Source organism: Hemiscyllium ocellatum, chromosome 14, assembly GCF_020745735.1.
Source record: "Hemiscyllium ocellatum isolate sHemOce1 chromosome 14, sHemOce1.pat.X.cur, whole genome shotgun sequence".
Lineage (NCBI taxonomy): Eukaryota > Metazoa > Chordata > Chondrichthyes > Orectolobiformes > Hemiscylliidae > Hemiscyllium > Hemiscyllium ocellatum.
In genome coordinates, this window is record NC_083414.1 from 39,373,861 (window position 1) to 39,394,723 (window position 20,863).

The window sequence follows — 20,863 nt, forward strand, 5'->3', positions numbered from 1 at the left end:
ATGTTCCAGAATACAAATGCTGCAGGAAGGATAGAAACGGAGGCAAGAGAGGAGGGGGAGTGGGATTTTTGATAAGGAATAGCATTTCAGCTGTGCTGTGGGAGGATATTCCTGGAAATACATACAGGGAAGTTATTTGGGTGGAACTGAGAAATAAGAAAGGGATGATCACCTTATTGGCATTGTATTATAGACCCCCTAATAGTCAGAGGGAAATTGAGAAACAAAGTTGTGAGGAGATCTCAGTTATCTTTAAGAATAATAGGGTGGTTATGCTAGGGGATTTTAACTTTCCGAACATAGACTGGGACTGCCATAGTGTTAAGGGTCTAGATGGAGAGGAATTTGTTGAGTGTGTACAAGACAATTTTCTGATTCAGTTTGTCGATATACCTACTAGAGGAGGTGCAAAACTTGACCTACTCTTGGGAAATAAGGCAGGTCAGGTGACTGAGGTGTTAGTGGGGGAGCATTTTGGGGCCAGCAACCATAATTCCATTAGATTTTACAAAGTAATGGAAAAGGATAAACCAAACCTAAAAGTTGAAGTTCTAAATTGGAGAAAGGCCAATTTTGACGGTATTAGGTAAGAACTTTCAAAAGCTGATTGGGGGCAGATGTTCGGAGCTAAAGGGAGGTAAAGCTGGAAAATAGGAAACCTTCAGAAATTAGATAATGAAAATCCAAGGAAGGTATATTCCTGTTAGGGTGAAACGAAAGGCTGATAGGTATTGGGAAAGAAATTGAAGGTTTGGTTCAGAAAAAGAAGGAAGCATATGTAAGGTATAGACAGGATCGATCAAGTGAATCCTGAGAAGAGTATAAAGGCAGTAGGATTATACTTAAGAGGGAAATCAGGAGGGCAAAAAGGGGACATGAGATAGCTTTGGCAAATAGAATTAAGGAGAATCCAAAGGGTTTTTACAAAAGGGTAACTAGGGAGAGAATAGAGCCCCTCAAAGATCCGCAAGGCGGCCTTTCTGTGGAGCCACAAAAAATGGTGGAAATACTAAATGAGTATTTTGTATTAGTATTTACTGTGCAAAAGGATATGGAAGATATAGAGTGTAGGGAAATAGATGGTGACACCTTGCAAAATGTCCATATTATAGAGGAGGAAGTGCTGGATGTCTTGAAACGCATAAAGGTGAATAAACCCCCAGGACCTGATCAGGTGTACCCTAGAAGTGGGAAGTTAGAGAAGTGATTGCTGGGCCTCTTGCTGAGATATTTATATCATCGATCGTTACAGGTGAGGTGCCGGAAGACTGGAGGTTGGCTAACGTGGGGCCACTGTTTAAGAAGGGTGGTAAGGACAAGCAAGGGAACTATAGACCAGTGAGCCTGACGTCGGTGTTGCGCAAGTTGTTGGAGGGAATCCTGAGGGACAGGATGTACATGTATTTGGAAAGGCAAGGACTGAATAGAGATAGTCAACATGGCTTTGTGCATTGGAAATCATGTCTCACAAATTTAATTGAATTTTTTGAAGAAGTAACAAAGAGGATTGACGAGGGCAGAGTGGTAGATGTGATCTATATGGACTTCAGTAAGGTGTTCAACAAGGTTCCCCATGGGAGACTGATTAGCAAGGTTTGATCTCATGAAATACAGAGAGAACTAGCCATTTGGATACAGAACTGGCTCAAAGGTAGAAGACAGTGTGGTGGTGGAGGGTTGTTTTTCAGACTGGAGGACTGTGACCAGTGGAGTGCCACAAGGATCGATGCTGGGTCCTCTACTTCTTGTCATTTACATAAATGATTTGGATGTGAGCATAAGAGGTACAATTAGTAAGTTTGCAGATGACACCAAAATTGGAGGTGTAATGGATAGTGAAGAGAGTTACCTCAGATTACAACAGGATTTTGACCAGATGGGCCAATGGACTGAGAAGTGGCAGGTGGAGTTTAATTCGGGTAAATGCGAGGTGCTGCATTTTGGGAAAGCAAACCTTAGCAGGACTTATACACTTAATGGTAAGGTCCTAGAGAGTGTTGATGAACAAAGAAACCTTAAGAGTGAAGGTTCATAGCTCCTTGAAAGTGGAGTCACAGGTGGATAGGATGGTGAAGAAGGCATTTGGTATGCTTTCTTTTATTGGTCAGAATATTGAGTACAGGAGTTGGGAAGTCATGTCACGGCTGTACAGGGCTTTGGTTCGCCACTGTTGGAATATTGCGTGCAATTCTGGTCTCCTTCTTATCAGAAAGATGTTGCGAAACCTGAAAGGGTTCAGAAAAGATTTACAAAGATGTTGCCAGGGTTGGAGGATTTAAGCTATAGGGAGAGGCTGAACAGGCTGGGGCTGTTCTCCCTGGAGTGTCGGAGGCTGAGGGGTGACTTTATAGATGTTTACAAAATTATGAGGGGCATGGATAGGATAAATAGGCAAAGTCTTTTCCCTGGGGTCGTGGAGTCCAGAACTAGATGGCATCAGTTTAGAGTGAGAGGGGAAAGATATAAAAAGACCTGAAGGGACAATGTTTTCAACAGAGTGTGGTACGTATATGGAATGAGCTGCCAGAGGAAATGATGGAGGCTGGTACAATTACAACATTTAACAGGCATTTGAATGGGTATATGAACAGGAAGGGTTTGGAGGGATATGGCCGGGTGCTGGCAGGTGAGATTAGGTTGGGTTGGGATATATGGTCGGCATGGACGGATTGGAGAAAGGGTCTGTTTCCATGCTGTCCATCTCTATGACTCTATAATCATTGGAATTTGTAACATCTGAGAATAAAAGAGATGAGGCATGTTATAGTTCTATGTTCAGAGTATATTTTGTGAAATTACACTTTCAAGGTTAGTTATAATGCCTTTCCTACAATTGTGAAATATGATTTCAAGAGAGGTAAAACATAAACTGTTCTTGGGAATGGTAAACGTCAAGTGAAGTAGAAATGTTGTGATGATAAATATACCTTGGTGCTTTATGACTTGCATATGAAGCACAGAATATTATTAACTAACAGTATATGTGATGTATTGTATTTTATTCCTTGAAGCGTTCTATATACAGTTTAACTATTAAAAAGAAGTATTAAAAGAACAGGGAAGGGTGTAGCTCTACCTTCTCATAGGTTCTGTCATTTCAAAAGGTGAATGTTCAGATCTTTTACAGGATTAATAGTAGCTCTTACACATGAAATCTATCAGTCTAGACCCTTGAGGTACCATTTCACCACAGAACACTTTTTCCTCAAACCATGTACATTGGATTTCCAGAACTGGAACGCGAAACTCTTGGGAAATGTCATTCTTCACATATCTTTATGTATCGATTTTTCAATAGCAGCTCAAAAGATGCAGTATTGTTGATTTAAACAAGTGTGATATGATGCCTTTGTTGAATTATTGCATAAATACAGACCAGACAGGTGGCATTACTTTAAGGCAATTAAATTGTATCACAATTTGTGGTGTTCCAGTATTTCATTGGCTATAGTTGTATCTTGCTTGTAGGCTTTGCCTATGTCGTCAGTCGGCTCAGAACCCACATATTTGTAAGTCTGAGGTCTTATAGCAATGGAAATAGTTAATACCAGCAATAAACTTCCAAGGTATCTGTCTGGACAAGAATGTCATCTCTGTGGTATATGTAACAAATGTCGTTTTAACGACAAACCACATCAGCCTTAACACAAGGAAAATGTGAGACACAACCGCTTAGTTCAGGTACCACAAGAACTCGGATCCAATCCAAAGACATTGCAGAGAATGGAGAGTGTAAAATTATCATACAGATACGCAAAACTATAAATTGTCAATACATGCCCAGTTTGATAAAGGTTTATAAATTATTATTAATTAGAAACTTGGATTAAACATGGAGGACAGTTGAATTTTCTGTTCTCTGAAGGTGGCTTTTTTTAAAGAAAAGATCAGAAAGTATTTGGAAAATTGAACTAAAGACAGCCTTTCCAGGAAGGTGTGTAACTTAAGCTAAATGACTCAATTAGTTACCTGGGGAGTTTGTTGCTGAACGTTAACAAAGTCGAGATTTTTGATCCATAGAAACAGATGGCTGGAGGCCATTAGCAGATTAAGTTCAGAAAAATAAAAATCAGACCAGCATAAGAACAGTCTTTACTTCTGCAGAAATCTCCAGCTGTGAGAGTTTAACTTGGAGAAATCTCTCGGCTGTTAAGAGTTGAAAAGAAAACACCAGACCACCAGAGGCAAAAAGAAGTCTTAAACTATTTCAGCAATCTGAGAGGGAGAGTTGAAAAAGGTCAAGTGAGTTAACCTGTTTTTATATATATCTTGGAAGGAGAGAGAGAATCACATCTGGTAAAGATAGAGAACATTGCTTCGGTAAAAACATCTTAAAATGTAATACTTGACTTGTTGAGAAACTCTGTAAAGGATATTGCTTGGGAAAAGAGTTGAATGGTGATTTTTGCCTGTCTACATTAATATCTTCGAAATTTCCTTAAATGTAGCTCCCATTTTCATTTGTGTAAATGTTTCCTATTCTTTGGTAGATGTACATTGCCATCCTTTTGTGAATATACTCAGCGACTGACCACTGCAGTGATCATAAACAAAACGTATGATCTAACTAGAGTCATAGAAATGTATAGCATGGAAACAGATCCTTCGGTCCAACTAGTCCATGCTGACCAGATATCCCAACCCAATCTAGTCCAACCTGCCAGCACCCGGCCTCCAAACCCTTCCTATTCATATGTCCATCCAAATGCCTTTTAAATGTTGCAATATTGTACCAGCCTCAACCATTTCCTCTGGAAGCTCATTCTCTACACGTACCACCCTCTGCGTGAAAACGTTGCCCCTTAAGTCTCTTTTATATCTTTCCCCTCTCACCCTAAACCTATGCCCTCTAATCCTGGACTCCCCCACCCCAGGGAAAAGACTTTGTCTATTTATCCTATCCATGCCCCTCATAATTTTCTAAACCTCTGTAAGGTCACCCCTCAGCCTTCGTCACTCCAGGGAAAACAGCCCCAGCCATTCAACCTCTCCCCCTAACTCAAATCCTCCAACCCTGGCAACATCCTTGTAAATCTTTTCTGAACCCTTGAAGTTTCACAACAACTTTCCGATAGGAAGGAGACCAAAATTGCACGCAATATTCCAACAGTGGCCTAACCAAAGCCCTGTACAGTTGCAATATGACCTCCCAACTCCTGTACTTAATACTCTGACCAGTAAAAGAAAGCATACCAGATGACTTCTTCACTATCATATCTACCTGTGACTCCACTTTCAAGGAGCTATGAACCTCCACTCCAAGGTCTCTTTGTTCATCAACACTCCTTAGGACATTACCATTAAGTGTATAAGTTCTGCTACAATTTGCTTTCCCAAAATGCAGCACCTCGCATTTATCTGAATTAAACTCCATTTGCCACCTCTCGGCCCATTGGCCCATCTGATCAAAATCCTGTTGTTATCTGAGGTAACCTTCTTCACTATCCATTACACCTCCAATTTTGGTGTCATCTGCAAACTTGCTAACTGTACCACTTACGGTCTCATCCAAATCATTTATGTAAATGACAAAATGTAGAGGACCCAGCACCAACTTTGTGGCATTCCACTGGTCACAGGCCTCCAGTCTGAAAAACAACCCTCCACCACTGCCCTCTGTCTTCTCCCTTTGAGCCAGTTCTAAATCCACATGGCTAATTCTCCCTGTATTCTGTGAGGTCGAACCTTAGTAACCAGTCTCCCACGGCAACCTTGTCGAACACCTTACTGAAGTCCATATAGATCACATCTACCGCTCTACCCTCATCAAAACTAGCCAAATTTCACTCTTGAATCTGACTTTCCAATATTACCACCAGCTGGAATCAGAACACCTTGTATCATTCTTTCTTCTAATAATACACAAACTACATTATTACACCAAAAAGTAAACCAAAGTACAGTATGAAAAAAAATTTTGAACAGGAGCAGAGTTTTGTTGGTGGTCCATTAGTTAGTTTCCAGTCTAGAATTATAGTAGGCATTGGCTAGTTAACAGTCCTCTGAAAACATCTGTTGGTGTGTTATAAAGCTTGGAATTTTAAGCCCATTTTGGAGAAGGGAGTCAATTCATCCACACATTCTTATTTGCCTAGCTCCTGATGAAACAGTATTATGTAGTCGACTTGTACAATGAAATTAATTTTAAAACTTAACTATTAAAGTAACAATCTTTGGATATTGAAGTACAGAAATAACAAGAAATACAGGAAATACACAGAGGTCTGGTAGCATCTTTGAGCAGCCTCAGCCCTCAACATTGAGTCTAATAATTTCAGACTGTAACTCTGTTGCCCACCTTTGTTTTCCTTTTCTTTGCACATTTGCTTTCCTCATGTTTTTGCTTTCACACAACAGCACACTTGCTCTCCAGTCATCTTTTGTTTCTTTGTGCAGAATCTTATAGGCACCTGAGTAATGTGGATTATGGTGATACAAGCAGCAGAATCGGTTGAGAAACCAGTAAGTCCTATCTCAACATTGTGAGCAACTTGCTGCATCTCTTATGCATTGCCAGGTGGCAAGGCAAGTTACTTATTGGGCATAGCTGAGCTTTAACTTAGGGGATCAAAGTTTGTCAAACACATTATTCATGGTCCAATGACTTACTAATATTCAGTTTTCTATCTTCCCAAATGCGCAAACATCAGGTCCTAATATCTCAGGGTATGTTCCATTGGCACTGATCACATGTATCGTACATTTTGAGAAATTAACATCCAACATAGAGTCATAAAGATGTACAGCATGGAAACAGACCCTTCGGTCCAACTTGTTCATGCCAACCAGGTATCCTAAATTAATCTAGTACCATTTACCAACACTTGGCCCAGATCCCTCTATGTCCTTCCTATTCATGTATCCATCCGGATGCCTTTTAAATGTTGTAATTGTACCAGGTTCCACCGCTTCCTCTGGCAGCTCATTCTGTACATGCACCATCCTTTGTGTGAAAAAGTTGCTCCTTAGGTCCCTTTTATATCTTTCCCCTCTGACCCTCAACCTAAGCCCTCTGGTTCTGGACTGCCCCACCGCAGGAAAAAGATCTTGTCTATTTACCTTATTCATGCCCTTCATGATTTTATAAACCTCTATAGGGTGACCCCTCAGCCTCTGATACTACAGGAAAAACAGCCCCAGTCTATTCAGCCTCCCGTGATAACTCAAACTCCCTAACCCTGTCAATATCCTTGTGAATATTTTCTGAACTCTTTCAAGTTTCCCAACGTTCCTTCGTATAGGAGGGAGGCTTGAATTGCACACAATATTCCAAAAGTGGCCTAACTAAAGTCCTGTACAGCTGCAACATGACCTTCCAACTCCCATACTCAGTGCTTTGACCGATAAGGAAAAGCATACCATAGGCCTAGTCTATCTACCTGCGACATGTGCCAGCTTCTAAGAACCCTCATGGCACATATTATGCATTAAAAGACTGCAGAAAGCTACAGTGCAGGCAGAGTTTGGAGTCTGCATGTGTAAATCACAAAAAGCTCATGTGAGTTCAGCAGGTAATATGGAAGGGAAATGGGATATTAGCCTTTATTTCAAAAGGAATGGTGTTAAAAATAGGGAAGTGTTGCTAGAACTTCACAAGGCAGTAGTCAGATCACACCTAGAATACTGTGAACAGCTTTGCACCCCTTATGTACAGAAATATATATGGGCATTCGAGGCTAGGTATTGGACAATGTATGGAGGGACTGTCTAATGAGGAAAGGTTGGGTCGGTTGAGCCTTTACTGATTGTTCAGAAGAGTGAGGGTTGACCTGGCCAAAATATACAAAATTCATAGGGACCTGAGAGTCACAGAGTTATACAGCACTGAAACAGTCTATGCCAACCATAAACCCAAACTAAACTAGTCCCACTGGCCTGCACTTGGCCCGTATACCTCCAAACATTTCTTATTCATGTGCTTATCCAAATGTCCCCCACCCTAGAGCAAAGACATCTGCCATTCACCTTATCTATACTCCCTATAACTTTGTAAACTTCTATGACGTCACCCCTTAACCTCATAAGCTCCAGTGAATAAAGTCCCAGCCTATCTAGCCTCTCCTTATAACTCAAGCCCTCCATTCCGATCAACGTTCTGGTAAATCTCTTTTGAATCCTCTCCAGCTTAATAATATCTTTTCTATAACAGGGTGACCAGCACTGGACAGAAGAGCCCTCACTAATGTCCTGTACAACCTTAACATGACATCCAAATTCCAATACTCAAAGGTCTGAGCAATGAAGACAAGCATGCTAAATTTCTTCTTATCACCCTGTCTACATGTGATGCAAATTTCAAAGAATTATGCATCTGAACCCTTGGGTGTCTTCTGTTCTGCAGCATTACCCAAGGCCCTACTTTTAATTGCATAAGTCCTACCCTTATTTGTTTTACCAAAATGCAATGCCTCACGTTTATCCAAATTAAACTCCATCTGGCACTCCTCAGCCCATTGACCCAATTGCTCAAGATGTCTTCATAGTCTTACATAACCTTCTTCACTGTCCACTATACCACTTATTTTGTTGTCATCTGCTAATTTACTAAACATGCCTTCTATATTTTCATCTAAATCATTTACTCATTGTGTACTTTCATCTAACTTTACTAATTAGTCTACCATGTGGAATATTATCAAAGGCTTTACTAAAATGCAGGAAAACAATGTCCACTGCCCTGCCCTCATCAATCATCTTGGTTACTCCCTCAAAAAAAAATCAAGTTTGTGAGACACAATTTCTCTCAAATAAAACCATGCTGAGTGTCCCTAATTATTCCTTGCCTTTCTAAATGCATATAAATCCTATCTTTCAGAATCACCTTCAACAACATACCCACACCTGAATTCAGACTCACAGGTCTCTCATTCCCCGACTTCTCCTTACATCCCTTCTTAAATAAAGGCATACTGTTACCCACTCTGCAGTCACCTGGCAACTCAACCATAGCTGATGCAAGGGACCCCATAATTTCCTTCTTAACTTGCCATAATCTCCTCGGCTACACTAGATCAGGTGCTAGAGATTTATCCACTTTTATATTTTCTCACGCATCAAAAGAGAATCCATTAGGCAAATGAGATACTTGGATGTTTACAAGGAGATTGACAAGAGTATTGCCAGGGTCATAGGATTTGAGCTATAGAGAGAGGCTGAACAGGCTGGGGCTGTTTTCCCTGGGGTGTCGGAGGCTGAGGCATGACCTTATAAAGGTGTATAAAATCATGAGGGGCATGGATAGGGTAAACAGACATGTCTGTTCCCTGGGGTGGGGGAGTACACAACGAGAGGGCATAGGTTTAGTGTGAGAGGGGAAAAATTTTAAATGATGTCAGCGACAACTTTTTCTCACAGAGTGGTGCGTGTATGGAATGAGCTGCCACAGGAAGTAGAGACTAGTACAATTTCAACATTTAAAAAAACATCTGAATGGGAATATGAATAGGAAGGGTTTAGAGGGATATGGGCCAAGTGCTGGCAAATGGGACTGGATTAGGTTAGGATATCTGGTCGGTATGGACGTTTTTAGACCAAAGGATCTGTTCCCATGCTGTACATCTCTACGACTATGACTCGAGGGACCTCCAGGATTTTCTTTTCTGAAATATGAACTGGTTTCAAAAGATCAATATTTATTTCCTTGAATTCTGTAACATCTAAAAACTGACAAGAAATATTCATTTAATATCTTTCCCACCTCCTGAGATTCAACACAAAGATAACCCCTTTCATCTTCAAGGGGTACTACTCTCTCTGTAGTTGCTCCCTTGCTCTGAATGTACTTGTAGAATCTCCTATCTGCCGAGGCTATCTCATAGCCCCTCTTTGTATTGACAGTATAGATGCAGAAAAGTTGTTTCTGCTTGTGAGTGAGTCTATGACCAGAGGGCATAATTTCAAAATAAGAAGTAACTCATCTATAACAGATGAGGAGGAATTCCTTCTCATCTGGTAGTGAATCTGTGAAATTCTCTACTATTGTTGTGGTTCTGTTCGCTGAGCTGAGAATTTGTGTTGCAGACGTTTCGTCCCCTGTCTAGGTGACATCCTCAGTGCTTGGGAGCCTCCGGTGAAGCGCTTATGTGATCTTTCCTCCGCCATTTGTAGTGATTTGAATCTGCCGTTTCCGGTTGTCAGTTCCAGCTGTCCGTTGCAGTGGTTGGTATATTGGGTCCAGGTCGATATGCTTATTGATTGAATCTGTGGATGAGTGCCATGCCTCTAGGAATTCCCTGGCTGTTCTCTGTTTGGCTTGTCCTATAATAGTAGTGTTGTCCCAGTCGTCTGCGTATGTGGCTACTAAGGATAGCTGGTCGTGTCGTTTCGTGACTAGTTGGTGTTCATGGATGCGGATCGTTAGCTGTCTTCCTGTTTGTCCTATGTAGAGTTTTGTGCAGTCCTTGCATGGGATTTTGTACACTACATTGGTTTTGCTCATGCTGGGTTCGTCGTTCTGGTGAGTTGTTGTCTGAGAGTGGCTGTTGGTCTGTGTGCTGTTATGAGTCCTAGGGATCGCAGTAGTCTGGCTGTCGGTTCGGAAATGCTCTTGATGTATGGTAGTGTAGTTAGTCCTTTGGGTTGTGGCATGTCCTCATTCCGTTGTCTTTCCCTTAGGCATCTGTTGATGAAATTGCGTGGGTATCCATTTTTGGCAAATACATTGTGTAGGTGTTCTTCTTCCTCTTTTTGCAGTTCTGGTGTACTGCAGTGTGTTGTGGCCCTTTTGAATAGTGTCTTGATGCAACTTCTTTTGTGTGTGTTGGGGTGGTTGCTTTCGTAGTTCAGGACTTGGTCTGTCTGTGTGGCTTTCCTGTATACCTTTGTGGTGAATCCTCCGTTAGGTGTTCTCTGTACCATCACGTCTAGGAATGGAAGTTGGTTGTCCTTTTCTTCATCTCTAGTGAATCGGATTCCTGTGAGTGTGGCGTTGATGATCCGGTGTGTGTTCTCTATTTCTGTGTTTTTAATGATTACAATATACTGACCACTGCAACAAACAGCTGGAACTGACAAACGGAAGCGGCAGATTCAAACCACTACAAATGGCGGAGGAAAGATCACAGAAGCGCTTCACAGGAGGCTCCCAAGCACTGAGGATGTCACCTAGACAGGGGACAAAATGTCTGCAACATAAATTCCTAGCTCGGCGAACAGGACCACAGCAACGAGCACCCGAGTTACAAATCTTCTCACAAACTTTGATTCTTTACTAGAGGGCTCTTGAAGCTGGGTCATTAAGTCTATTGAAGACTGGCATGGACAGATTTTTATGCGGTTAAGGAATGAAAGATTATGGGGAAAAGGCACGAGTCCACAAATTTGTAAAGGAAGAAACCTTAAAACACATCTGGAATATTTCTCTGTCTCAAGAAATACTTATATCCAGTAAAACCTATGTTGTTTTATTCCTCACACCTTTGCAAATAATGGCATTTATGAAGGAAAAATTCAGCTTCCTTTTTTTAAGGATATTTTCTAATCAATCTGTTCAGTGATGTTCTGATGCACCTCAGCAGCAGTTGAGACTTGAATCTGGGCCTCCTATTTCATAGATAGGTACACTACCACTGCACCACAAGAGCTGTTTGTTATTGCTGTACTGTGGCTTGCAGGGAGTGCTCGTTAATAGTTCTGTTACTTAATAATACAGTGATTTGGCAATGGTTTAAAAAAGGTTTGCAACAATGTAATATTATCTCTGAACTGGTTGATAGAAAATATCTGCAACAATAAAAAATATGGAGGAAAGGAAGGACGGAACTAAATTAAAATAAATTTGAAGGAAGAACTCAGCTGTTTTGTTTAAATCAATCTGCTCAGATATATAATTACACACCTATGAGACAGGTGGGACTCGAACCCAGGCCTTTTTCCTAGAGGTAGGATTCTGCCAATGTGCCGCAAAGGCCCTGAAGAGCATAGCTCTTTTTTTTCCAAGCAACCTGCTCTGGTGCTGTTCTGCTTTAGCCTTAAAGGGACGCACATTTCTAACTCTAAAACTAATAATGCATTGGGCACCCCACTTCCTGCGGGAGTCTTGGAAGGTTGCATTACTGTACTACGGACCACTGTCAGACAATTTTTTTGAGGGACACGGAACACACTGAATATGGCAGTCAATGTGTCAGCAGTAGTTGCACAAGTGGTATCTTTGATATGTCTCATAATTTATTGAAGTACTGACCAGCAGGTAATCATGTCCATGGCTATGAAAGGATCAGTGGCAATCTCAGCTCAGAAAGAATCTGATGTAGAAGGAGAGTTGTTTGATGTCCTTGTTTATACTAAGCCAAAAATTAGATTAGGCGGAAGTCGGTACTGCAGATGCTGGAGATTAGAATCAAGATTAGAGTAGTGCTGGAAAAGCACAGCAGGTCAGGCAGCATCCGAGGAGCAGGAAAATCAACTTTTTTGGCAAAAGCCCTTCATAAGAATTAGATTAACATGCCAATGTCTTGTTTCTTTTTCTACAGCATGTGACGTATGTGTCTGTGGTTTAGTGTATCTTGATGTAGTACTCGCTGAATTAGCTTTTATTTCCTTTGAAGATTACATTATTGGATAGACCCAGCTTTTCTCCGACTGACTAAACAGAATGTGTTTGGGGGCCTGTTAAATGTGTTCAGCTCCCCAGTGATAATGATCAATTAGATCTATAGAAGCTGGTCATCATCTGATGTAACTGCAACCAAAGGATATGAAATCAGTGTTTCAGTCTGGAGTTTTTAGTGTTGCAGTTGATGGGTTTGTTACCTTGTAGATCACATTAATATGTAGATTCATGTATGCGGATAGACTAATAATAGAAGGTCCTGTAATATCAATGATATACAAGGTTTCAGCAGTTCAACTCATGGATCAGCAGTGACATTGAAGATGGAGGAGATGTCAGACACATTGTAATTATCACGTGTGGTCTGCAGCACATTGTGTCAGGTTCTTGAATACATTGCTTATACGATATATTCACAAGGTATCTACCTCTCTTTTAATAATAGTAGGAGCACCTGTGTCTTTTTCATTTACACCATTTCTGAAATGTAAGATGGCAGAATCAGCTGATGTCTGGATTTAGCTAAGGCCTCTATTATGAAAAGATGGAGATAAGCTTAACAAAAATCACCGGTTTTAATTCAAAACAGTCACACGTATTATCAAGTTCATAGCTACAATCTTCCCAGTCACTGTCAATGCATCCTTACTCTCTGAGGTTGTTGTATCTTCAATACATTTCATTGAGACCATCTGTAGTGAAGAATAAGCATCTAAAACATTGTTTCTCATTGAGTTTCTTGTAGCAACTTGCAGTGCTTCTTATTAGCTCTGCTCTTTCCTTTTTATGATGGAGTACAGGGGAATGCGCTGATACCTGAGAGTAGGTGGTTTCTGCAGAATCCTTGAAGTCAACACAAAGCCTTTCATTACATGCTGTCTTTGCAGAACTTTAAAAACACTGGAAATCATCAACCACTTATACAGTTCCAACAATGCCAGTAAAAATCAATGAACCAAGTCTTTTCAACTTAAAAGTATTGATGATTACTTTAAATAGCATTTGTTGAACATCTCTCTTGCTGCTGAAAACCTGTACAACTGGTCAAGGTTAAGAGAGGTTGTTAGCTATTGATGTTCAAAATGCCAGTGTATAGAATCTACGTAACACAGTGATTAATGGCATGGTCTGCCCACTCTGCATATCTCCAGTAGGCACTGTCTTTGTGCATACTGATGCCCTCAACAAAACGGGAATCAGACATGCATTCACACATTTTAGATGTAAAATGACATTCATCACTTTGAAATAGCCAACCCTAAGGAGCCAAATTTTGTTTCTTGGCGTGGTAAAGTCTGCTTCAATCTCACCCTGCACCCACCTTCCCAAAATGTATTTTGGCTTTATAATCAAGGACATAGATTCAGGTGAAATGTAGAAAATACCATACAAATACTTGTTCTGTTATTGTAAACATATTGGACAAGTACCACAAAGAAAAAAAATCATTCAACATGATCTGCCATTTCTGGGCAGAAAAGGAATTTGTAGTTCTTTTGCTTCATTTTAACTTTCTTCAGCAAAGGGACGTATTAAAAGTTTATATTTTTAAACAAATATATCTACACTCAATATTAAAAATTGTATAATGTCATGGATGATTTCTTGAAACATGATTGTATAACTGCCTGGTTGACTGTGATTATTGAGCAACATCTCACTGGCACTAAAGAAAAAAAAGACACAAAAATGGGAAGATAATTTAATTTTAGATAACATAACTTACCTATATCAGTAAATTAATTGTATGTTTTTAATCCATTGTGATTGTCATTAAAATTCAAAGGTTAAAGATGTACAAGTACTTGTCTGGGAGTGTTTGAATGATGTAAAACATGCTAACAGGAAACAAAAATGCGAGAAATTGGGTTTTTTAGAGCTTATTTAGATTTAGCTCGTCATGTGGAACAAAGGGCAGCAAAGGTCTGCCACTGGCTCTGGTCTGTCACAGTAACTTTCACTGCAGTCCAGCTGGTGTTCCATTTTTGAAAATCCTCCTTAAATGTATTTCACTAGGTTTTGTTTGGATGAGCCCACCCCCTTTTACGATCTGTTGATGTCCATTCAGTTGCAGCTCTGGCAGTGTTTGTGTCCAGGAGGCGAGATGCATGTCCTGCCAGTCTTAGTCGTATTATAGGTAGCAAATGGTTTAATACTGCTGCTTTTGTGTGCTATTTAACTAATTTGCATTAGTACCATCAAAAGATGTTTTGTATGGAGTAATTTAATGAACAGCTCTAATTATGGCAATAGAATTATCTTCTTAATTGTATCAGTTTACAAAAGGTCATTTTATACAGTGTTCTTCATTCACATATACATGCTATTCTGCTGGGATTTTGGATGTTGAGTGAGAGCATTGTTGCTGATTATGTGTGAGTTGGCTAATGCAATTTTCACTGATTAATTAAAGCTATAATGAAGGGTTACATGGTTTTTAATTACTTCATGGTGATTATTTTAACCATTCTAGTTCAGATTTACATTTTGATTGAAAAGTATGGAAAACAAATGTTAATAAAATCTTTATACTAATACTTTACTGTTTTACACTTGTTGAAAACAGATGCAAATTTATCTTTCAAGCCCTGGCACTGACTTGGCATCAAGAAGAAATGGAATTAGAGGAGCAATGGCGATATTCCTCCAGGTAAGATAAGTTGTGTGCTTTTACAGTATTAACATGAATAGCATTCTTGACCACAAATCTCTGTGCTGCCATGCCTAAAACTTCAGTTCAAACTCAACTCGTCATATGGAATAAAAGAAAATATTTAATAGCTGTTAAAGTTTCTAAATGTGAAAAGTGTTTACATTTTTCTAAGAATTGGAATAGAATCTGTTGTTCTTCCCTGAGGGGCTCAGAAGAAAATTGGAATGTTATGGGATTATAGTTCCAGGTACAGGCAAGCCAAAAGTTCAGTTTTAAAAGAAGTAATTTGCTGGATACATTACCTTAAAGTTGGAACTAGATTTTCTAAAACCCCAGACATCGTTGTTGTCCTGATCTAAGGCAATTGAATATTGAATTGATATTGAATAAAAACATTTAACTGCAATCCTGAGGCATTGCAACTAAACTGCAAACCTGAATTCCAGACCACAACATTGGTTAGGGCTTTGAGTCAGCTCCCCTATGTCAAGTCGAAGAAGGGCCACAATCTCGCACAAAGTGGGGAACAGTCAGCCAAGAATGATTTTCCCGAATTGAGTATGATTTATTGTTGTCACATGTACCAAGACACAATGAAAAGTGTTGTCTTGCATTCCTTACAAGCAGATCGTACAAGATAAGGTGCATCAGTGTAGCAGAACAGAGTGCAGACTTCAGAGTTACATTTCATTTCCAAGGTGACCTGGCTACTGATCCACTTTCTCATTTAAAAATTTAAAAGTTGAAGAGCAAGGTCTGTAAGATGGAGGCATTACTACTAATGTGCCTGCAGGAGTGTGAGGAGAAGGTTGTTGATATGGTATACATGGACTTCAAAAGACATTTGATACAGTACCACCCAAGAGGCCTATGAGGAAAGTTCTAGGTTCTGGAATAAAAGCTCCAATGTGGATACAAAATTAGCTGATAAGAAACATGTTTAATGAGTATTTTTCAGGCTGCAAGGAACTTTGAAATGAAGTGAAGTTACTTTGGGGTTGGTATGGAAACCATGCTTTTCCTGATATATATTAATATCATGATCTTGGTGCAATAATTTCAGGGTTCGCAAAAGACACAAACCAGGGGAGCATCCTAAACCATAAAGAGGACAGTGTAGACGTTAAAAAGGGACATTGGCATATCAGTGGAGTAAGGAGCTAGTAGATACAATATGCAGAAATGGCAGAAGATTGTCACTAAGTTAAACTGCTCAGAGGGCCAGTCAGTCAAATTACCTCCTTCTCCACTGTACCACCTTTGGGATCTGTGATCAGAATTTGCTGTCAGTTTCACAGCTGTGATAACAACAAATGCTGGCAGTTGAATCATAATTGCAACTGCAAAATCCAGACCAGTATCTTCTGAATTACATTGTGTTTTGTGTTCCTTATATAGCATTCCACAGTACTTATTAAACAACTTGATTTGCAGATTTTTCATGGAGTTAATTCCTGCAAGCTGACTGACAATTTCTTAATAATTGTACAATGCATGATAAATTGGCTAGATCTTCTACAAACTGAAGTTCATGTAAAATAGAAATAAGCTTGTTAATTTTCAACTACAGGTAGACACTTCACATTTTGCAACTCTTGTTCTTTTAATGTTGGCAGAGTACCGTATACTCTCTGTGCCACTCTCAACATAGTATGGGCATATTTCCTGTGATATACTTACAATACATATGATGGTGAAATTGTTTTGTAAAATAAATGGCATTATATGATAATGGTTGCTAAAGAAGAAGTATACACTTTTGAGACTGAAAATTTTAATTGTTAAGCAAATCTTGGAGACTTTATTCAAAGTATAGTTGCTGTTCAGAGGTTATGAAAGCTAAACTTCTTTGTAATGCTATTTAAGGAACTGCATAAAATTGGCTCTAAGTTCTTACTGACCTGGAAAGCTTTTTTCAATGCAGAGCAAGTTTTTGTTGAGAGATTTGCTGAATTGGTTGGTTCTTAGGAAAGCATGTACCAGACACAAACGTAAAAATGTCACCATGTGTTGTTTTGGAGTGCTGGTACAGCATGTAGTCTCCAGATTCTCGGTCATATAAATCCCCAGAACATGTTGGTAGTTTATCCTCAGCTAAAAAGATGGCATTTACTTATTACAGGACACCTTGTGTTGAAGCAATCCTTCCAGTTGCTCCTCAGGAATATGTTCAAATAGTCCCATACTCTGTTTGCAACTGGCCTTTTGATGTTTTACTTCAATATTTCGAAATGGGAATTGAAGCCTTCCTTTCAGCTGGTGAGCTTCCACAGTGAACAATGATTTTACCTTTATTAGGATAAGCAGATGACGATGCACAGCATCCTGACAGCGGTGTATTCTGATGAGAGTAATGAGAGGAAGAGAATGCTCCAAACCTAGCACCAACTGTCTCCCTCCTCCAACCCTGGAACCAATCCATACTGCCTGGAAAGTGCTGGAGAAAGATGAGAAGGTGGAATTGGTAATGCATTAACAAGGAAATTTGAAAAGGATCAATCTTTTCAGAAATGGCATGAGGGAAAACCGATATGTTAGAGTGAGCATGTTGCCATTTAGAGTCATAGAGATGTACAACATGGAAACAGACCCTTCAGTCCAACTCGTCCATGCTGAACAGATATCCCAACCCAATCTAGTCCCTCCTGCCAGCACCCGGCCCATATCCCTCCAAACTCTTCCTATTCATATACCCATCCAAATGCCTCTTAAATGTTGCAATTGTACCAGCCTCCACCACATCCTCTGGCAGCTCATTCCATACTTTCAGATGTGGAAGCTATAGGGTGGCAAAAAATGACAAGGATTATATAGTCACACTTCTGAAAATGAGACGGATGAAGATCAAAACATAGAAAATAGAATAGAACACAACAAATCTTTATCAACCTTGGATCATAAGACCATAAAGAATAGCAGCTGGTCTCGCAGCCCCTCAAGTTTGTTCCATCAACTGATTGTGGTTGATCTGACATTCCTCACATCTGCCTTTCTTGGTTTTCCCCATAACTGGAGATGGAGATGGAGATAATACTTTCTGCACCCGCATGTTAACTTTCTGTAATTTTTTTCTACAAGGACAACTCAGTCTCTCTGAAAAATTAACATTTTCCAGGCATGCGCTCTCTAAAAATCAAATACTTTTCCATGTTTCTTACCCTAATGGATTATTTTGCATTTCTCCAGATTATATTGATATGAACATGTGTGTGAATATATAAATTAAGATCAGGAATAGATTCCTTGGCTGCTCAATCCTGCTCCACCATTCAATAAGCTCATAGCTAACCTAATACTCCACATAATTGCCTGCCCATGATCACCTTTTACCACCTTGCTTATCACGATTCTATCTATCTCTGTCTTAACAATATTTAAAAGCTCTGCTTACACAAACCTTTGATTCCTTATACCATGTTCTCTATTTACTTAATCTCTGCAAATACATCCGCAGCGTCTTTGCATCATTCTCATTGCCTATTTTCCCATTCAATTTATATCACCAAGAGAATTGGATACATTACAATCAGCTGTCTCATCTAAGTTGATATAGATTGTAAACAGTGAAAGACTAAGCACTGAATGTGCATTATCACTTGCCAGACAACCAAAAATGACCCGTTTGCTTCTACTGCTTACGTTGTTAGTCAGTCTTTACTTAATATTAATATACTCACGAGTTTGTCTCATGAAAAAAATGGAGACATTTTGCTAAGACTATACAAGGCACCAGTCAGACTACACCTGGAATACTGCAAATGTTTCTGGTCCCCATATCCAAGGAAAGATATACTGGCAATGGAGGCAGTCCAAAGAATCTTCACTAGGTTGATCAGAGGGAATTTCCTAAAAGGAAAGCTTGAGTAGATTGGCGTGTGCCCATTGGAATTTAGAAGAATGAGAAGCAATCTTATTGAAATATATTGCATTATTGAGGGGTCTTGACAGCATGGTTGTGTCTCCATGTGAGAGAATCTACGACCAGAGGGCATCATCTCAGAATAAGATGTCAGCTAATTAGGGCAGAGATGAGGGGGATTTTTTTTTCCCTAAGGGTAATGAATCTGTGAAACTCTTTGCCATAGAAGGATGCTGACGCTGAATAAATGAGTCAAAGATTATAGGAAAAAGGCAGAAGAGTGGAGTTGATGATTATCAGATTGACCACAACCTCATTGAATGGGGAAGAGAAATGAATGGCCTATGTCTGCTACTCTGTCTTATGGTCTTAACTGGCCTGTTCCTTCTTTGGATGAAAAGTTATCTTTCTGTGAAAGCCTGTCAATTTATCAGAATGTAATTACTACTTTAAAAGCAAGACTTATTCTTGCAAAGTCACTCCTAGCTTATTCTTCTCAATTTTAAATCTTACTGTTCAAACGTCCAAAGCTGACTTTCAGTTTTAAATTCTCCTGTTTTATCCATCACATGTTACTCAACTTTGTAGAAGCTTTCAACAGAAAATCATCAACATGCATCATAAAGATCCCTGCCAGTTTATTTCTGAGATGCCAGTAAAACATTGCAGAAAGTACTGTCAGCTGAATGCAACCAAATTTCGAAATACTATAGCCCCACTGCATCTCCTAACCACACTTGTTTAATTGCTAAAGCTTTCCTTCTATATTATCTGCTTCCTTAGGTAGTTCTCAAAAAGGTGATGAGACGCTGGGATTATCACTGGACAGTTTATCCAGAGACCCATATAGTGTTCTGGACGCCTGGGTTCAAATCCTAACAAGGCCGATGATGGAATTTGAATTCAATAAAAATAAAAATCTGGAATTAATGATGATCATGAATCTATTGTTGATTGTCAGGAGAAAAAAAAAACAACCTGGTTCACTAATATCTTTCAGGGAAAGAATTTGCCATCCTTACCTGGTCTGGCCCACATATGACTCCAGGGACTTTTAACTGATCCCTGGACAATTCGGAATGAGCAAAAAATGCTGGCCCAACAGTGAGATGCTCATCCAATGAATGAATAAAACAATGAAAATATCACCCTGCAAAAATGCAGTTTTTATCGCAATTGATTTATATTCCCAAGAATATGTTGTGAAACAAGCTGATAAGATTAATTTTTGATGGCAAAGGGCAGTATCAAACTCTACACTAATATCTTGGTCACCAAGTTTCTCTTTCAAACACCAGAAAGAGGCCTTATATGCCCCATCAGAGAGAGTACTTTTTTTTATGTGCAACTCCATTTGTATGAGATAGCTGGCTGTTCACTATCTCTTACCTCAATATATACTCCAAATTCTTTTCAACTCTGTGTTTGGAAACTTTAATCTACTTATATTCTAATTTGTCTGTGACCACTAAAACTGCTCCTTAGACCTTCTACTTCTCATGGTATTCCCAGTTGTTCAATAGACCTTGTCCTTCTTGAACAATGCCCCTCATTCAGCCTCTTATCTTATTCTAAAGTCCCTCTACCAGATCTCCTCATCCTATGAACAGAATTCCTTTTCCTACGACAGTGCTTACCTCCAGGTTCACTTTTAGAACTCACACTGCATTTTTCAGCCTGCTAAAGCTTTACTGCATTTTGCCAATCCTTGGATCTGAAAACCACAAATGTTGGAGATCACAGTGGGTCAGACAGCATCTGTAGAGAGGGAGAGCAAGCTAATGTTTCAAGTCGAGAT

The 20,863-nt window shown here is 39.6% G+C and overlaps 1 protein-coding gene across 3 annotated transcripts in view; it reads left to right on the plus strand.

Moving 5' to 3' along the window:
• LOC132822357 (receptor-type tyrosine-protein phosphatase gamma-like) overlaps positions 1–20,863 on the plus strand; it is a 695,764-nt gene that overhangs the window by 399,546 nt on the left and 275,355 nt on the right. For all 3 annotated transcript variants that reach the window (XM_060835658.1, XM_060835659.1, XM_060835660.1), the window contains one exon: positions 15,120–15,203. In XM_060835658.1, coding sequence (XP_060691641.1) covers positions 15,120–15,203 — 84 coding nt within the window. The remainder of the gene's footprint in view (positions 1–15,119; positions 15,204–20,863) is intronic.